We start from the raw sequence: 19731 nt of genomic DNA, 5'->3' as shown, positions 1-19731 counted from the left end.
CCCACTGGCAAAATAGTAGTACATCAAATATATTTATTTTTACACGGAAAGCGTTAAATACCTATCTGACTTGGAGGGTGTCACTTAACAAAAAACAAGGGAAGTTAGAGACATCTAAGAAATTTCAGGGTCACTGACAATACAAGACAACAAATGTCAAAAATAATAAAGGGTGAGCCAGTTACAGGTATCCTGATGTAACAGCGCACCAAATGTACACTGCTAAGAGAGAACTTCATCGCTGGTTAATGTATATTATTTGCTTATTTGGGCGTAAGAGATTATGAGAGTTTTCCCAGACTCCAGTGGAAAGAAAATCTTGCTGTAAAAACTAAGTACGTTCGAAAGAAGTTTAAGCAGACATTTAACCATTTGTCCCCACAATGTGTTGTAGAAATGTAGTTGTCACAATGACGATCCTGTAACTCATGCACACTGGAGCTTGATGTACTGTCAGCAGGCGTGTACTGTAAGTCAGGAAGGCGAAAATCCCTTAAGTTACCAAATATCTCTGGAGTTTCAGTATTTTTTTCTCTATGGTAGAAGATAAGAATAGTTTCTTCTTAAACAAAATTAGATAAACGATTTGTTTTAATTAAAAAAATATATTTTCACGTTTTTTCAACCATTACTCATTTCAAATTAAGAAGTAAGTTCTCTTACACTTAGGTCTATCTATTCTTGATGCATTTTTAGAGATGCAGCCCTGATTCCTGCAAAGCAAAACAGACCAACAAGAAGCCCGAGTAGAATGAGACCACATTAGAAACAAGCAGCACGACAGCTTCTATCTTCAGGGCAAAAGGCAAGCATGCAATACAAAACACACACTCATAACACAACGAACAACTGTTCACCACAAAGACAGTCACAAAAACAGCAAGAGCACATCAATAACCCCCGTTTGCTATATTCATACATGGTCTAATTTATCTCTTTTTCTTTTTGATATTTTTAAAGAAACAAGTACCGGCTCTTTTAGAATATTCTGGTGGGAACACTGGGAATTAACTGGTAGAGGATTACAGGCTAAGAATAAATGCATACAGCTGATAAGTTGGAGCTAATGTTCATGCACAGTGCAAAACAGTTAAAATGGTACTTACAGAATGAATGTAATCTTTGCTTACTTGTTTATGCAAGACTAACCAGAATTTTTAAAAAATGCATTTCATGTCCAGTTTAGCTCTGACATTGCTACATAGGAAGGACAAAGACAGACTGAGGCAATAAGAACAACAAAACAGAAGTCAAGAGCAGAAGGGCTTGTGATGTTTTCTCCTGTGTGGCTTATGTTTAGTTTCGTGAACTAGTATGAACCGACTAACTCCAGGTCACTCAGCCCCATTACCGAAAGGTGATTCCCATTTCCATCACGGGAGCTTTCATTTCTATCTGTAACTGGAACATTTTTTAAATGTATGCACTCTTTTATTTTTGGAACAATACCAACATAAAAGGTCACAATCACTACACTTCTATGAAATAGCTTTCTCCATTTTTCCTGTAACTGGCTAACATCAGGTCATTATAAAGATAAGAACTGAATTAATCCATACAGACCTGTAATTTATACAATATGTAGCGTATAGATAGTTTGAAGTTGATTTTTAAGTTTGACTGGAAGGACCAGTAAGACTGATTACTACTCTATTTCACTGTATGTGAAAGCAGGAGTTTTCATGTTTCCTTGTATGTGCACATACAGGGTATCATACACACCAGTTCTTTTTTACAGAATTATTCTGACATTGTTTAATTTACTTAGGCTATGAACACTGGATTCTGCTGCAAAAAGATAGCAAAGCTGAAATATTTACACAAGAAGGTGTTTGAACACCTGCCTGTTAATAAAACATTGACAGCACTAAAGCAAGGGAGGCCATAATGGGGCATTTGATGATGTGAAGCAAGTACTGGAGTACATGTACTTTTGAAAAGCAGTCCTGTTTTTTTTATGAGTGGGGTGTAATTAACAGAATATTATCTGGTTATTTGGTTTTCTCTCTCTAGTAAGTTGTCCTTTTTAAACATCCACTAATAATGTAAGAAATATTTTATGTAAACCACCCTAAAACTACATATACTGTGCCTCTTATACTATATTTGAAGTGGGAATATTTTTAGAATTTTATAGTCACCAACTGGTCAAACACAGAAGAGTGGCGGTTAGATTTAAAAACCTATCAAAAATTCAGAGCAAAACTAACTAATCGGTGTGTAACATTTAGAATTAAAAGTTAAATATCAAATATAGACTTTACTCCTTCATTTTGAAGATCTTAAATACCAACATCAGTCGTTATAATTGCATTTGTCTGCTTCAGCATTTTTCACCTTCTGCTTCATTTCTGTTAAATTCTTTCAAACTATCAAACCATGTGCATGAAAGTTAATAACCTGCAGAATCTTCTAAGTATTAAAATAGCTTTGTTGGATACTTTCAATTTTACATATCAAACAAGAAACAGGAAAACAATGACAGTTTAGACACTTTCAGCATTTAGAAAGCTACCTTTGCAAACAGTCTGGTATTTTGTACTGTAGTTCGCTTTGATAGTGAATTCAAACAAAATAAGCAGTTAGAGGCACACTAGACATGAGAATCTTCAAAGGGTTTTAACTCTGCTGTAAAGGTTAAGCTTACTCTTCTGTAAAATACACAGTTTCTAATTTCAGAACCTATATAGTCCAAAGAGGCAGGGAGTCCAAAACCCTTTTGAAATGTTTGAAACTTTGAAGTACTGCAGATTTTGCTCTCATTTGCCTAATGTTTAATCAACTCTCTTCCTACTACAAAAATAACTGAAAGACGTAATGCTGAATGCTGTTGCTGTGCTTTAGTATTACCCAAGTTTCCTGAACAGTCAAATCGTGGCAAAAATATTGAATTAACCAGGCATTGTTGTTTATAAAAAGAAAACCTAAATAAAACCAGCACCCTTTCATTTTCTAACCTGATTTCAAAGCAATAAAAAAAACTAGCAGCAAACTGCAGTAACAGGAGAGACAAAAAAACAACATGCACATGAGCCAGATTAATTCTGTTTATTTTACGAGTCCCGTTTTAGACCAAACGGCACAGCACGGTTAAACCCCAGAATGCAGTGAGCGAAGCAGGACAATAGCAGCTCTTGTTCAAAAATGCTCATTGTCAGCAGACTTATTTGTGTACTGCAGGAACAAACTCTTTGTTTACATCACTTGAAACACCTGCAATGAAAACGCTCACTATTCTATATAGCCTGTTCAGATTGCAGTAACATTAATTCTGCCATCAGACCATGACAGTCTTCACAATGTTTCTGGATTTTTTTTACAGTCCAGAAACATGCAACTAATTGTTGTTTTGGCAAAAAGAAGATACTTCAATAAGAGACTGAAGGGGAGAAGTGAACTGAGCAAACCAACCAAAGGCTAAAAAGCAGCAAAATTGTTCCAGAACACTACTGTCACACATATTGAGCCTTGAAGTAAAGTGTAGGTTCATGCTTGAAACTATTTCCCTTCAAAGGCCCTGCACACACTTGTCAAGTCTGACCAGACTCTAAGCTCAAATGACAAGGTTCTTCCCAGGGACTGTCTGACTTATAATCATGGAAAAGTACTGAGCTGATGTGTTGTGACATCTCTTTATGGACGACTACATCTCTGGACTGACTTTTAAAGAGTGAAAGAGAGCTATAATCACAGCACTGAGACCTAATTTATCCTTCGTATTGTATAAGCCACCATGCAAAAACCAGGCTTTCCATTCATAAAGGCCCTACTGGGCATTTTAGAAGCCGGACATTCTTTATTAAATCACTATCAACTGGCAATGGCATTTTCATGTGGATACAAACAGAAGTTGCCAGGTTGACCTGCAACATACTGTGTACATTCAGTCTGTATTTGTAAATCTCTGTATTTGCACAGAAATATAAATATTTATTTATAAAAAAATAATAGAGAAAATCAATCCATTTCAGATATACATCAGTATATTGATGTAACGTATCTTCACACATCTGCACAAGAATTCAACCGAAAATGTAGGTTCTCTTTTTATAGGAACAACTAAGCAACAATATCAGTACAGGTACTTGGTCTGTTTCCTACCTCCACATGACATACCATTTAATAAGGGGCTTGAAAACTGTACTACATGACTAAAAAAAACTTGTCAACCCGTGTCTATCTTCTGGCTTTGCTCTATGTTGCTAGTAGGTTTGTCAGTTTACTTGGTCAAGTCTGCATTTTCTAAAAATTTATTGAAGCAAATTAAGCTCATCATTGAGATTTTCTCCCTTTCCTTCAATGGTAAGTCCTCTTTACAGCAAGATCAAAACCTGCTAGAATACTTGCACAAGTAAGAAAATGTTAACTTCATCAAATGCTGCATCCTTTACCTAAATGAATATTAAACCAATTTATCACTCTGGGAATTATTTTGTGGGGATTCTATGCTTTACTTTGCATAGCCCTTAACAAAGGGCCCCTCAGTCATAAAAATATTTTAACACTGGTGGGTGTAGCATATTTCTGATGAAGCAACAATAGTTCTTAAAGATGCAGTACTCTGGGATTTATTGCCGAAATCAGCACAGAAACAGGGAGACCAAAGCCAAAAATACCATCTTTCTATCATTCAAGGGATCACCTTCTTGGACAATTGTGATGTCTGAAAATATATCATGTATATGCACTACTATAGTCATCCACGTTCAACAATTGCTTAGTCCAGTACAGGGTGTTAAGTCAGTTCAGACCCTAAGTACCTAACCTGACAGAAAATGGGAACAAAGATGCAATCTGATCAGTAAGCCAGTCCATCACACAGACTTCATGTTATTTCTGCCTTAAACTAAGATCTAATAATGCATACAAGTACTAAGAGTTAATCCCAACATGTCAAAAAGATTTCCCACAGATTTGGGGACAAATTTAGCATTCTGTCAACACATGACTGTGTACAGCAGAAAAGCCAGGCTTTGCGATCTGGGAAGAGCCTGATCGATCCGGGTCAGCCTTCAATGAGATCACGACGGTCCACTGCGGCTCAGTGTCTGTAACCCAGCCAAGCGGGTAAACACTGTGTTTGCGATTTACTGTATGTGCAGTGGCCCGTTACAAGGCAGAATACTCTCCACATCAAGAGTCAAGACTGTGGAAATCACCTGAGAACACAGAGTGAATTACAAACACGAGTGCTTCAAGCATCACAGCAGACAAGCTGCTGAGGACAAGAACACGGGAGCTAAATATCTGTAAAGGGTATTTGTGGCTGTGGGCCTGGGGAGGCAGGGGTCTAATGTTCTGCTTTAATTCGAATTTTTGAGACAAAAAAACAGCCATTGACATCCAGCTGCTGTGGTGGTCTCCCAAAGCACATTGTTATATGTTGTATGTTTGTATGCTTCCCCTGTGCTTTAAAGACGTTCAGGTTGAAAGACAGGAAAAACAAAAGGAACAACTGGGGACAGCTTGTGGCATTCAGCAGTTATCCTCATCCCTCTTCTTCATGTGTACATGTTAAATGTGTAAGAGCAGTGGTACTAGATACATAAAGATGGTGATGTTACATATTGACATTGATTGGACATTTGATAGGTTTTATGCAATAGGCTATCCATCTCAGGAGACATGAGATAATAGTTTTATTATACAACTTTCCGATTGGAACCCATTGTGTCTTACAGTGACAACCCCTACATTCATACCTGGAGAATGAAGGACAGGCTCCTTCAACCCAGTAGCCATTAAGCCATTCATCTCTTGACACTACAATACACATGAGTTTCAGTGTCAACTGGAGGAGAAGGGTGTCCCTCATCTACATCACTGTGAGCCCACAGATGCCCCCATTGTCAGAGGGACCAGGCAGGCCAGCTAACCCTGATTCACACCTCTATCCCAGTCTCGATCACAGAGCTCTGCCCACACTCAGAAAGAGTGCCTCTAGCAGCAAAAACACCAGGCAGTCCCCCAGGAACCAATGTATTTTTATTTCAATGACTTCATCATCTTCTAGAAACAATTTAAAAATACTATAAACATGAAAACATTCAGCGTAATTATAAAGCTGTATTTGATATTGGTTATCATTTTATAGGCCTTAAAACAAATGCTTCTAAATTCACAGCTTATGTTACTTATTCAGCAACCATTAAACTTTGTGAAGCCTGAAAGCCTGAAGCTAGGTATTTCTTTAATGTGTTCGTCTTCATGCTAAGATAGAACATGATTACATTCATCTGGTATACATATACCTTGAAAAGATTGGCTCTGGGGATGAATCAGGTTATCAGAATGCCCAAAAACATGAATTACAAACTGTGTGTAGCTAACTGCACCAATCCTTTTCATTTTTTTCCACAAGAACAAAGCATTTTCTTTTTCGTGCTCATTAGGTTAAGAGGTAGCAAACAATATAGGTTAGATTCTTGTTTTGTTCTTTGCATTTAAAATGATAAGACCACCTACTTTGAAAATAATTCCACACTCTCTGAAGTTTATATTTTGTTTAACCAAGGAAGCAAAAAGTTTTTTTTTTCAAGAAAAAAGGAGAAAAGAAAGAATCTGCAGTGAATGTTTTCAGTTTCTTCCTGTAGTAAGTTCATGTAAACAGGATACCTCAAATGAAATTTTAGCGTTTGAAAAAGCCACACGTGAATATGAAGCGACAACTGAAAAAAAGGTGGGGTGGAAATGTACTAAAAGACATAAGACTGGAGAAAATCCGTTGTATGTTTAATTTTAAAGACTCATCTGTTCAACTCAGTGGCATATCTTGTTAATGAACTTTTAGTCATTTGCAAGGTTTAGTCAGACTGAGCCAAATTAAACATTAAATCACCTACTGAGAAGCAACACTTACCTCTGAAGAACATACATAAACAAACAAATCTCATGGTTTCTCTATAAATGATCAAATTTACATAACTGAGAATTCATAAATAATTCTTAGGTTTTCTGAACTGTGAAATGTAGCAATTTACTTTTCATAAGTAAAAGAAACAATGAATTACCTGCTTTATGTGTTGATCATGTGAGGTTTATATTGTGAAAACAAATGCCTTGCTACACTCATAATTTATTTTTATAATCACATGACAATTGAAATTCTGACATCTTGACTTTGTGACAACAGATGCTTCATGAAAACTGTGTATCTAGGAGTATCTAAAGTATCACTCGATTTACGCTCTCTATGATTAAAGAGATCAAAATGAGAACATCTAAACGTACAATCTGAATAAAACAAACTAAAATGCTTATTGTACCTACATTTCACCATCAAAACAGATTAACTCCTTGAATTTGTAAAGTGATTTTTTCTTATCCTAGGGGATCTCAAAATGCAGAAAAGGGCCATACAACACAAAGTGAGAAAGTGCTTTATCAATTGAATTAAGTGGAAAATTGAGGTAGGCCAATTAAGACAAGTAAATTTAGACAAAAAAACTGAGGTTTGAAACTCCTACGTTTACAATCTGTGCCAACCTGTTTAACACCTTGTTCAAGGAAGGCAGCTCCTATAGATAGCTCCGCTTACCTCTTGAAAAGATTAATTCAACAGACAAGACCAAGAAGTAACCATGCACATGTTACTTTGTATTATTTTCTTTAAATAATTAAAAAACACAGCCCAACAAACAGAGGACTGGGACAATTCAATGCTCAATAAAATTTAAACATAATGCTCCACTCCTGGCATGAATGGTGAATGGTGAACTGAATGGTGTTCCTGTTCAGCAAAGTGTGTACCAGTAACATAAGTGATGATAGCTGCACTGTACAGTGCACTAAACTTAAGAACCACATTAAACAAACCCAACACCATTAATGCCCCCTACCTCCCTGCAGAAAGGCATCTTAAACAACTGTGCTCCCAGCCTTTGTAACCACTAAAATTAATTCCTCACAGGCCTTAGGAAGGCACTATAAGTTGACTCAATGTTTTTATTTCAGAAGAGTAGCACTGCACGCTGAAATTTAACTGCAGACTAGTCTTAGTCTTACAATTGACACTGTACATCCGTTTTTATGGTTAGAATCCAACCAAGTCTGTAGCAAAGATCTAAATCAATCTACTGTAACATTCATGGGCCATGTGCCAATACGTACAAGGCAGACAAAAGTATCCAATTTATAAACCACTTGTGTCAATTTCTAATTATTCTGTTGATCCCTTGCATTGTAAATTAGCAATGTAGACAAGATCAATTATTATATGCACAAAATACAAAAAAAGATATTTTGTCAAAAGTATTTTGACAATCAACATATTTAACTTGAAACCCAATTGTTGCTTAATCTTTAATGGACTTTTTAACAATAGCATAACTGGAATTCACAGAAATCACTTTGCCATTTTTATGTTTTTTTGCCCAAAACACAGTTGTCTGCAACTATATCCAATTTTAAGCAAATCTTCTAGCCAAGCACTTTAAAATAAACAAAGACATACTTTCTAAAAGGAGAAAGACATGACTTTGGTGTATGAAGGTCCACTGGTTTGTCTGCAGGTCCTCTAATGCTGCAAGTTTATTTTAAATTTCAAACATTAACAATGTTTATAACATGACTGCCTATAAATCTTAGTAATACCCTTTATGCAACTTAAGAAGAAACTGAAGAATATATGCAATTGCAGAGTCACCAAGACTCGATTGTAATGAACAGTTTGACACAAAATTAAATATGAGATGCTATCAGCAGTAGGCTACTTTACAGTACTTGTGTGTTTATGTATAAACATTGGTGTTCTTGCTGAGAAACATTTCACTGATGGCCTCTTTCCAAGTACTAAAGCAGCAGCCACACAAACTCAGAGAATTCAGAAAAAAATGAGCTTTTTCTGTTGCTACTGAAAACAGTTGATTCTTCCATTGAAAAACAAACAGTACCATTCCATCTGCTCCATGAACAGGCTCGGCACAGATCATATCATGTTTGATCTGGAAAAGCTTTCACAATTGCCTTATAGAAAAATACCTGGATTTAACTGTCAAAATTAAACATTTATATCTTGTTATCCAAAATAAGGTTCTTATTTTGTTTTCTTTTAGAAACAGTGATATTGCAGAAGAATGAGCTGCAAAATGATTTTTAGTTAATATTTTTATAGAGAATTCATAAAATAGATCTCATTTTTAAAAATAGACAGTCAAGAATCATTCTTTTGACAAGCAAGCAAACAATGAAATTGTGCACCATTTAGTGCACTTGGCCTAAGTTCATTGCTGCTCTGTAAATTATGTAGGACAGAAATGAACTGAAAAATTAATAAAAATAAGTATGTGGCTGCATTAATTATTCCCATATTAAAAAGAATGGAATAAGCAAACAGCTTATTCAATAACCACCACAAATTTGAAGAGAGTTCTCTGTAATTATTTCTTACATTGACACTTTGCATGAAATTTAACCTATAAAGTAACCCTTGACAACATTGAGCTTAAATAACTGTACAGCACAGCCATCAGTGTAGCAGGTGGAAAATGACGAGACATGCACAGAAGCTATGGAGGCAAACAAGGGCCTCAACAAGACCAGCAACCATCCTGACCTTCTTGCTGTTGATCAAGGTTCTATTAAATCAGGAACTCTGTGGACACTGATGTCAACAGCTTTTCCAGTCCACTCAGGAGTCTTCCATTCAAACAACATTTTTCAGTACCTTTCCTAGACCCACACTGTAAGTCTTTGTTAATGTTCAAGCTACAAGTCAAGCCTTGAAAGAGACAGGAGTGCAGATTTAAGTGCAACTGATACTCCGTCAGCATCCCACATGGAAAGATGGAGTCCTAAAATCAAGCATCTACTTTTTTCCCTTGCCTGGATAACGCTGCCAAGTGGGATCATCTGTACGATGACAAAAATCAGAGATATTTCTGGACCTCCAGAAGGCCTCCTGAAGTTAGCTTTGCCATCAAGAGCACGTGAAACCTAAACCAACTCAATGAGCTCCTTACGAGCTTCCCTCTCAAGCGTTTCAAAGCAGTCCGATTCTGGAGTGCATTCATCAGCTATCTTGAAACAAGACAATTGGGAAAGAAAACCATCCCTGTTTGCGAGAAGGATCTGCTGGAAAGTTTTCTGGATGAAGCAGCAGTAACCCTTTATTTAAAATAAAATCTGTTGCACTGCTCAACATTTCTGCCTCCCACCCTGCTGTGCCCCACATGCAAATAAAGTTACTTAATGTGTAACTTATGTATAAACTTCACCAGGCAACTAAGGCAAAGGAACATTCTTGAAATTACAGGTTTTACCAACTATGAATTCATACTCTGAATCATTCAAGGACGCCAAATATTTTTATAATGTCATCACTGCACTGCAATTCCAAAACATATTTTAAAGAAACACCTTGCCAAGTATTTGGATAAATAGGAGACACAAATCGGTGAAAAAATAAACAGAAAAGCAAGTTTCCCACTTTAAATATTGAAGAAAACCTATTTTCTATAAATCCTGACGTTTGAAAGTAAGTTATCCTAGCCTACAGTCAGCATTTAAATAGTGAGCAGTATTCAAAGTAATACATTGTAAAACCCACACTTGCTTTGCAAGACAAAACTAATAAGTTATCTCACCACAGCAATTGGCAGTGATTGTAAACAGTTTACTTTCAAATCATTTTGGTTTTGAATAAATTCAGGTGGAAGGAGAGCAAATAAAATATATTTAAATTTAAAAACACCAAAGAATTATCCCATGGAGTTAACTTAATTTTAGGTCTATTTTTGTGTATGCTAGATGTATTTTTACATATTTAAAGCAGTAAATAGTCCCAAATATGTCCCACTAATTATCATCTCTAATGTGCACTTTTCTATGCAAAAATACATGATGACAGACTTCCCTAATTATGTACAAGGAAGACAATGCAAAATTATTTGCATATAGCTTATATATTTGAAATTTTACATTAAATAGACCAATTTCACTATTTTGGGTGCTAAGTATATGTTAAGAAGAGAAATGTATTACCAATGCAATAATTTCACGGTCAATCTTTTTAGCAAGTTCACTGTCATCAAGAGGGCTAATAAAGAGGGTTTGTACTAAGAAAATCACAGGCTACTACCATGCATGGCAAAAAACTGGAAATAATACAGCCTGCAGATTGTATGATAATGCTTTCTACCAGGTTTTAGATGCTGCCTTGTGAGATTCTGTCCCATTCCTTGCATGAAGACTGAACAAGCATGTCTCTTCACTTCATGTCTTGCTAGCAAGCACTTCCATGTGCAGGATGAGGATGTGCATGGAGGGACCATCAGGACAAGCCAACTGGAAGGGCAGCAGGTGAGCTCAGGTTTGAGCAATGTAGCACCACACAGTCATGCTGCCATCAATCACTACAAGTGTAGGTTGCTGTGACAAGATGCTCCTTCTCAGACCATCACACTTGGACCTTGTCAACAACTGTTCTCTTGTACACAATTATTCATGCATCATTCTGTACACCAGCACCAGACTTGCTGACATTCATAAGGATGATGGATACAAAACTCCGACTCAATGATCAAGAGGACTTGATGTTAGAAGGGCACCACACTGGCTCTTGCTTTCTTTCTTGAGTTTCACCAAATTTACAATTTGACAACTCAAATCACCTCATTGTCTGTGCCCCCTCCCCCCCCTCAAAAAAAACCTCTCTTGCTCATCGGGGTGTTTTAGCCCTTGTGCACTTAAGTCACTCAAGTGTCCCACTGGCACCTTGATGCAGTCTCTTCTCTGGCACCACCAGGCCATGGGCTTCCTGGGTGTGGTTCTGATGGCAATGTCTACTGGTGGAGTCCCTGGTGCCAGAGAAAGAACCCGACAACCTTAGGAGCCAGTGACACAGGAGCACTCCTGAGCTCCTCATCATCATTCACTCACTTTGAGAGGAGAGGGCTGCCACTGGTGGGTAGCTTAAGATTTTTAAATCAAATCAGTTTTCTGTTGATGTATTGTTCAGCTTTGTTTACATAAAAAGATAAAATAACAAAATCTTTATATTTTGTTTTTCTAAAAACACCCATAAATAGCAATGCATTCCTTTTTATGTTCATTATATTTTATCACACTCTTAATTGCTGACCTACACACCAAAACCCTCTAGGTATAAAATTATATTTAATTTCACACACTTTATAATAAAAAGTAATGAGTCATTACATGCATGGGTGAGAACTACTGATTCCTTACTCTGAAAACAATCTAAAAGTTTCATAGGAAAGTCTTTTTACATTTTGAAATATTTATTTTATTTAACAGGCCGTAACAAATAAGTTTTGCAATGCAACAGGCACTTAATTCATGTATAAAGAGACCAGATATAACAATATAACAGATGTCCAGCTTTGGAACAAGAAGTTTTGTATTAAAGGCAATGTGCATACCATTATATGTGTGGTGTTAATATTATATGGTTCCACCCTTACCCAGGACAGTATAAGTGATGCATATTATGGATGAGCTCAACAATCCTGGTCTGTGGGATCACAGCCTATTTCTGGCACAGAATCTGCTTGAGAGACTTCCTGCTGAAGAGTTATTAGTATGTTTTTACATGGATCGTTCAAGGATAGCACACACATGCACAGAGGTTTCTGTTTAGTGACCAGCTTCTGTGTGGGGTGCATTTTGGGTCACAGGCGGTCATGTACTATGAAATCATAATACTTCAGTTACATCAGAATCTGCATGGAGAGACTGCCAGGCATCTGACCCAAAGGTTATCTATTTTGTAGCAGGATTTTCACAATGATTTCCATTTGTATTCTACACCTATACCTACACATGACCTAGCTTAAGCATACCCAGGAACAACCTCACTATCTTGATCTATATTTATTCAATTACTCCTCAGCACAGCATGCTTCGTATATGACCTCACATCTTAATAATCAAAACCACCCTCCTCAGCTACAGCCTGGAAAGGGCAGAATGCCTGAGCAGAGAGACAATGCAAAAGAACTGTTTCCTTAAAAAAAAGTCAGCTCTACTAATAAGGGAAAAAGCAAGGAGAAAGTAAATTAAAACATTTCCAGAATGTCTACCAGAGCAATCTTTCTTTTTTAATATGTTTCATGCCATTTGTGGAGCTAGTAAATAAAAAGTATAATGCTCATCATCGGTAGAGCCATGTTCACAACGGGAATCTTGTACCACACCCTTCCAAGTAACATTTTAGGCAATAAACCTCTATTTTCTCTCTAAGCAAATATATACTCTGGAGTTAAGAAGACTACAACAGGTTTGGCCTATATTATGACACTGGGGAAAACAAATGGGAAGATGTGCCCGACACAAGGAAATATAATATTCTTTTGAATCCTGTTTGTAATGTTCCACCTGGGAGTTATTTTAATCCCAAATGATTTGTTACCTTTCTCCTTCACAAGCTGAGTCACCCAGCTGACATTTACTGGACACATGGCACCCCTCTGTGACACTCCCCTTGGAGACTTGTGGGTCTGGGTTGAAGAGATCATTTACGAGTCTGACGTAATTGACAATCTGCAAGAGCAACTAGGCGGGGTAACATCTCCATGAGTTCGGGGCCGATACAGGAATATGGAGCGACGTACTGATCTTCAGATAAAACCAAAAGGACACAGAAAGAGCTTGATCTTTGCTTTAGCCCATTTAGTAATTACATGCATTTCACGTTACTATGCAAACAAGGTAAAAACTACAATAAATAAGTTACAGGGGAAAAAGAATGAAATTTGCTTGCAAGTATGGAATTTTTGTTTTAAACATTTTTATGATGGAAAATATAATCTCATCACAGAATAATAATAATATAAAAGGGAAATCTTGTCCATTTGGAAAAAGCTAACATGTCACTCAACACTCCCCTGGTTTCCTGAAGTCCAGTCTCTTGATTTTGTCATTGCCTCACGTCTGCCCCTTTACTTCAATACTAATGCTTAGCAAAGATAACATCCCATAGGTACTGCGAGTCAAACAGTGACTCATACTTCCCCTCCTATAAGCTTATCAAAGAAACCACTGGAGAACAAATGTAACGATGAATCCCCATTTCCAAGACTATAATTCCAGTTTTCTCCCATCAAGCATACATGACTCAGAATAATGCTCTCATTATTTTCTGAAGGACACAGTGTTAACCGATTTATGTGTGAAGAATAGAAGTTCCTGCAACTGTTTTCAGAAACATTATTTAGATTTTAATGTAGCTTGTACAAGCACTTAATCATCATGACATCATGGAAGTCCACTGTACCTTAAAGGACAGGGGATGTGTTCACATGGTCTTCAAAAGGTTAATTAAAAGCTGCTAAGCTTTTAAGCTCAGCTCTTTTACCATCAGCACAAGAATAGAGAATATCTTTATGCACTGCTTTACTATAAACATGCAGTTCATGATTCTCCCAGAATAAGTGCTGTTTCAGAGGAATGGAATTACTAATTAAATGAGAGAAAGGACAACACATGCTACAAATAAATTACATTACAATCTTATTCATCAGTAACATTTTAAATACATTAGCATTCTGTGTACACTATAACCAAACAACCACAACTATTCCTTTCAAAACAGGTTATTTACATGCCACAAACTTTAATGTACTTCTCTGTTGAATTTCTTGTACAAAATTGTAATCAAGTATAGTGACAAATAACAATTATTTCTTTAAACACACATCTAAAAAGAATTTATATACCAAGTACAATCGCAAAACGGGTAAGATAACACCAGCCACCTAGTTCTCAATACATGATGCTTTCATTGAGATAACCAAATGCAATTCAACACGTAAGAAATGTTTCAAAATGGAAACTACAGAAAAACCTCTGATTTTTCTCAAGGTTAGATTAATGTAGTTTCTCACTAGTCAGTAGACCTTAAGGGCATGGCGGTGAGAATTTACTGCCTCTGAACCAGTTTATTTGTGGTAACAGATAGTGATGACATAAGTGCATTATTCAATTCTACCACTTGCTCTCGCTGCTTGGTAATGAATTTACTAAGGAAACAACAAGGACTGAAAAGCTATAGAATGTCAAGCTGCCTCCTACCCAGTATTCCTGTTCATATTTTTTTGGTTTGCTTTTAAATACAATCAAACAACAGAGCTCAACCTTTTCTCTTTCTACTCGTAGCTTAAAAATAAATTATTCACAACAAGCTTGCAAGAAAAATATCACTGGAATTTGGACATGTTCTCCGAATAACCACTATGAACATCACAACATAGCCGATTCCAGGCCCAAGCTACATTCCCAACCTCATCAACTGACAAAATCCAAGTGCAGAAATACTGTGTATACTGACCTCCACATATCTGGTGCAATGATACATGTACAGCCTGATAAAGACTTATTCTTCATCCTGATTTTAACAAAATAAAACAGAAGTTTTCCATAGTTAAATCTTAATTTGCTTGATTTGACTTATCTCAAGGTAGATATCATTTGGCAATGCATCATGAATTATCTTTTTTTGCATTGCATAATTTATCAATACATGGAACCAACTGATCCATTCCTATAATGAATGAATTATGATGTGATTCCCTTGCCCTAAGAACAACAATGGATTAGAAAGTATAAATTGGTATTCTATTTGTCCTGTCCTTTATCAGTGATACCAGTCAGTTGTAAATAAAACAGAGCGCTCTATCTTTTTGGTGTATTGTATCCTTTCATTGCAATGACAAATCAATAGGTTTCATAAAGGTTGCTGAAGTGACACTTGTGGTAGTACTAAGCTTAAATATTTAAAACATTATTTTTTACTTTCAAGTGCAGATGGCTTTCTATTTCAGTGTTTAAATGTGCATGTTTTTGGTTTAGTGTGTCCCAAAAATATGTACCATATCTTGAGGAATGAATCAGTTCTCACTTTAAGATGCTTGGATATTGTCCAACACCAATAAGTTGACAGAATACTTGAAACAATAAATGCTGTGCATAACCATTTGTCCTCTGTGATAGAATTGCTTGGAAGTCATATAGACAGCTGAGCGATTTCTTTCTCAGTGTTCTTCAAGTTGTTGTTCATCTTCCACTGCCTCACTGTTACTAAATCTATAAGATGTTTGTTTTCTTAGTGTGTACTTTATGCCTATTTTTTTTAAATCTACAATTAAATAAATAAAAACCTCAAACAAGCTACTGAGTGAAAAAAATTGTTAACATTCAATGCAAAGAGCGTGTTTATAAATAAAATAAAATCATCAATTTTTAATATTCAATAAAATGAAATGACAAACAAACAACTCTTTTGACATTCTTTTATCTGGAATGAATACAGCCTCCTATTTTTGTGTCCACTCTAAAAAAAAAACACTTCTATCAAACAAGTTTTTATAAGTAATGGCCAAAATGTCTGCTGAATGGTTTGAATAACTCAGCAAGTTTGTACGGACGTCTTCACAGAAAGTGGCAGTGATGTAGTTATGCCAACTGCAATGTGACTACAGTCCTACTAAGCAATCCAACAGAATACATCTTCAGTCTACAAGCACGGTCTCAGTCTGGATATTACAGCACACAGCAGACTGAGAAAACACAAAACACTTCCCATTACCCAGCCCTATTAGACATTAACTATGCTTTTCAAAGGGAGCAGATAACAGCTTCAGGATTATAGAGCTAAAAAATAAAGTACCAGCATATCTAAAGTCAAACATAATATAAAAATAAGTCTGGAAATCCAGCATATGGTCAGGGTGTTATACATTCTGCAACAACACTTCAAGCATAGCTCTGATAGTGTCTCATCAGACTGAAAAAGGTTTATTAGGACCAACCACAATTCTGTAACCCAACCCTACTAATGTCCATGAAAGAACATTAATGGGCTTTTGACTATCTTATAAATGGGAAACAAACAGAACAACAGGACAAGGGGTCTACCTGTTCTCAGAAAAACAAGACTAGAGCTTCCACCAAAAGTATTTCACTGCTATGCTGCTAAACTATTTTGAACACATTCCATTTTTTACATTTAGGACATAGGTAGCCTGATTAAACTTGAAAGTTAGATGAGCTTAGCATTCCAGTGATCTCAAAATAAAAAACACTTGAATGTGCAGTAACCACCTTCTGGTTAAAAGATAATGGAGTCAGTGAACAGAGATCAGTAATTCAAACACTGGCTTTCCGGCCAATCAATGCACAGGATTTCTTTTTAGATTTGCACATTTATATTCAATTCAAAGCAGAAAACAGCAAGCATTGGTCTAAAAGTTCTTGTAAAAAAAACTTCCTATCATTTCCTAAAGAATATTGCTTTGATTTTCCTTGTAAATTAAGAAAGGGAAGTCAGATGCTTTGTGATAAAAAAAAATGTTTCTTTAAGCGGGGGACAAGTGGCTATCAGTTGGAATTTAGTGTATCTGTGCCAAGGCGAGGAATGACAACTGAAGAAAAGCTGTTTCTATGACAGCTGTTTCATAAGTACAGCTGCCTTTCACTTTGTTGTTCCACAACTAACTTGTTACTGCAGACCTTGGGTGATGGGTTATTGTAAAAAAAAAGAACAGCTTCCTAAACTATCGCGCTTTTATGCCAGATATTCAGGTGTTTTATAACAAAATGTCGTTATTACAAATAAAGATCCAAAGAGTATACCACGGACATGCTGATTTCACGCATATTCAGGAATAAAATCTTTATTAAGTCATTAATATACGGAGCATCTACATATTTGCATTTAGCTTTATAAAGAGCTCTATTCAAATGCGGCATTATTCAAACAATTTCTTTTTACATTTTAAATTTAAAGTATTCATGTACACAGGCTTCAGCTTGTCAAAAGTAGCAAAACTCTTTTTGGTAGCCTTGTGTTAAAAACATTCAAAAGCGGGTGTGGCTCGTAACGATTATAGATTGAAAATCTGGAAATCTAGATAGAAAGAAATGTGTCGATTTAAAAAGACAACACTGGTGGATTAGTAACCGAAAATATGTTTTTTAAAATTTCAACTCCGCTCCAGTTTCCATTTTTTTTTTATTTTCAGCTATGTGCATATTCCTACTATTACAGCCCTTTGTAACTGCGCATTAAAGTTATTTTTACTTTCTCGGCTATCACACAAACTCGCGTATTTGCACTTTCTATGGACGATACACTCCAGAGTCTTGTTCAGTACATTGTTTTTTCCCCGAAGTATCGACAAGACTGAGAGATCAAACAAAAACTAACATCTCGATTGTGAAGGCGTTGTTTCTTTTAAAAACGTTTACATAAGAAGTAACACCGCAGGGCAAATGTTTTCTTTTTTTCTTCCAAATGTTTAAGATCCCTGGACAAAAAAACGATCCGCCCTGTTACTCTGATTGTTTACTCAGCTCCTTTTGGAAAGAAAAGTAATTACAAACTACCGAGAGGAACTTTTATATCAGGGCAAACGTAGCACTTAAACCATGCGAGTAGAAATCTATTACCTGAATGCATAAACCACTTCAAAAACGTTTTTTTTAAAGGGCAGCTGCTCAACTCAGGGAAGGAGCTCTGACCTACGACTTAAATCAGTTATACTCCTAAAACTACACCTATTTAGGAGACGAAGGGACTCATCTCGAATCTTTAAAAACACAGGCACTAAAGCCTTATCTTAGAAGACTTCTCCTAGGAAAACCTAATGCCATTCTTAACCTTACTTATTAAAAAAAAAACCTAACCGCAATTTAACTCAAGCGTTAAAGTAGATGAAACCAACTTCAAAGTCATTCTGCTTAGGAATCGAAGTCCACACCTTCATTGTCCGTTTGCACTGAAACTACAGCGTCGCCTCCGCCTGCATGCGGGTGGGTATTACTCCTCAAGCCCGAAACTTTCATTTCCCCCTTAAAACCAGCAATTCTGGTGGGGGGGAAAATATCATTTTATAGGTGCTCTGCAGGCCTAAGCCACCGTAATAACAGGTCAGACCCCCCTTTTCCGCAAGTAGGAGCCCCCTTACTCAATGCAACGACCCCCCGCCTCTTCCTCCATAAGGCTCCCCTTAAAATTAGCAATGCCTTAAGACACCGGGTCTACTGACCTGGATGAACTGGATAGTTAAGGCTGACTTGCCGACACCACCGCCTCCCACCACAACAAGCCGGTACTTCTCCTGCACCGAGCCGTCTTTCCAGCCAGCCATCGGGGAAACACAGCCTTCCTCGCCTCCTTCTTTTCGGCCGTGAACAGACACCCACTTCTTGACAGGCCTGCTGGCTGAAGGAATGTTTCAGGGGGAAATAACGCGGCTGCGTCTGTATTATTTTTCTTTAAAAAAGAGCCGTAATCCGTGTGATGGAGAGAGAGTTAATTTTCTGTCTTTCAAGGAAAAAGTACACACAGTAATGCGTCGGTCCGGCCAGCTCATACGCCCTCCTGTGAAAACGCTACCAACTGCAGCGTTGCACTGAAATGTGGAACAGAGAGGAGTAAATCAGTTACTACAAATGGCCGTCGCTAGGGGCCCTTCTTCAGCGAAGATATAGCTATGAATATGTATGAAGTGGACGTAAAAAATAAATCAAAAGTTACATGCCTTTTGTGAGGTTATATTTTCGCACGATGCTACAAGCAGCCTTCATCAGTTCTGTCAGGCGCATTCTGCTATAAGTATTCTTTACTTCTATGAAAAATGAAAAGGACGACTATGCAAAGCATTGTTTTAATTCACATTTAACTATAGAACATACTGTAAAACATGAATACAGTCCTTAGACGATCTGTTAGATTTAAAATTCCAAACGTTTCCACTATAAAACATTTTAAAA

The 19731-nt window shown here is 36.7% G+C and overlaps 1 protein-coding gene across 1 annotated transcript in view; it reads right to left on the bottom strand.

Annotated features, from left to right (window-relative positions):
- Nucleotides 1-19383, bottom strand: part of rras2 (RAS related 2) — a 46865-nt gene extending 27482 nt beyond the window's left edge. The window contains exon 1 of the mRNA XM_088934499.1: nucleotides 19005-19383. Within this exon, the coding sequence (XP_088790625.1) occupies nucleotides 19005-19106 (102 nt within the window). The 5' untranslated portion in view covers nucleotides 19107-19383. The remainder of the gene's footprint in view (nucleotides 1-19004) is intronic.
- Nucleotides 19384-19731: the final 348 nt, after the last annotated feature.

Source organism: Atractosteus spatula, chromosome 16 (assembly GCF_055471065.1).
Source record: "Atractosteus spatula isolate fAtrSpa1 chromosome 16, fAtrSpa1.hap1, whole genome shotgun sequence".
NCBI lineage: Eukaryota > Metazoa > Chordata > Actinopteri > Semionotiformes > Lepisosteidae > Atractosteus > Atractosteus spatula.
This window is presented reverse-complemented; position numbering and strand designations above follow the sequence as displayed.